General features: G+C 46.7%; 1 protein-coding gene across 1 annotated transcript; it reads left to right on the forward strand.

Moving 5' to 3' along the window:
• Positions 1–399: 399 nt before the first annotated feature.
• Positions 400–966, forward strand: LOC100943219 (olfactory receptor 4P4; the record flags this gene model as incomplete). The annotated part of the gene is made up of 1 exon (XM_003803895.1): positions 400–966. A coding segment is annotated over exon 1 (567 nt), but the record flags the coding sequence as incomplete, so codon positions are not given.
• Positions 967–970: the final 4 nt, after the last annotated feature.

Raw genomic sequence — 970 nt, forward strand, 5'->3', positions numbered from 1 at the left:
AACCCAGTCGGTTCCCTGAATATAACATGATCATCAGGGCTGGGTGTGGTGGCTCATGCCTATAATTCTAGCAGTCTGGAAGGCTGAGGTAGTCGATTGCCTGAGCTCACAGGTTAGAGACCAGCCTGAGCAAGAGCGAGGCCCTGTCTCTAAAAAATGGATAGGCATCATGGCAGCAGCCTGTAGTCCCAGCTACTTGGGGGGCTGAGGCAAGTGAATTGCTTGAGCCCAAGAGTTTGAGGTGAGCTGTGACACCATGGCACTCTACCGAGGGTGACAAAATGAGACTGTCTAAAACAAAAAAAATTACAATCATCATACTTCTCAACACCACTTGCACATGTGATCTCACAAATTGTGTCATTTCAGGTGATTTGGGTGTTCCATCTACACTGGACCATGGGAAGAAACAATAACGTCACTGTGTTTATTCTCCTGGGGCTTTCCCAAAACAAGAACTCGGAAACACTGTGCTTTGTGTTGTTTTTATTTTGCTACACGGCTATTTGGGTGGGAAACTTGCTCGTAATGATTTCCATCACGTGCAGTCAGCTAATTGAACAACCCATGTATTTCTTCCTCAATTACCTCTCCCTCTCGGACCTTTGCTATACATCCACGGTGACCCCCAAGCTCATGGCAGACTTGCTGGCAGAAAGGAAGACGATTTCCTATAATAACTGCATGATACAGCTCTTCACCACCCATTTCTTTGGAGCCATAGAGATCTTCATTCTCACGGGAATGGCCTATGACCGCTACGTGGCCATCTGCAAGCCCCTGCACTACAGGGTCATCATGACCAGGCGAAAGTGCAACACGATCGTCGCAGCTTGCTGTACTGGGGGATTCATTCACTCTGCCAGTCACTTTCTTCTCACCATCTTCTTATCATTTTGTGGCCCCAATGAGATCGATCACTACTTCTGCGATATATATCCTTTGTTGAAATTGTCCTGTTCTAATACAC

Source organism: Otolemur garnettii, unplaced genomic scaffold, assembly GCF_000181295.1.
Source record: "Otolemur garnettii isolate 467f Iridium unplaced genomic scaffold, OtoGar3 scaffold04498, whole genome shotgun sequence".
NCBI classification, from domain to species: domain Eukaryota; kingdom Metazoa; phylum Chordata; class Mammalia; order Primates; family Galagidae; genus Otolemur; species Otolemur garnettii.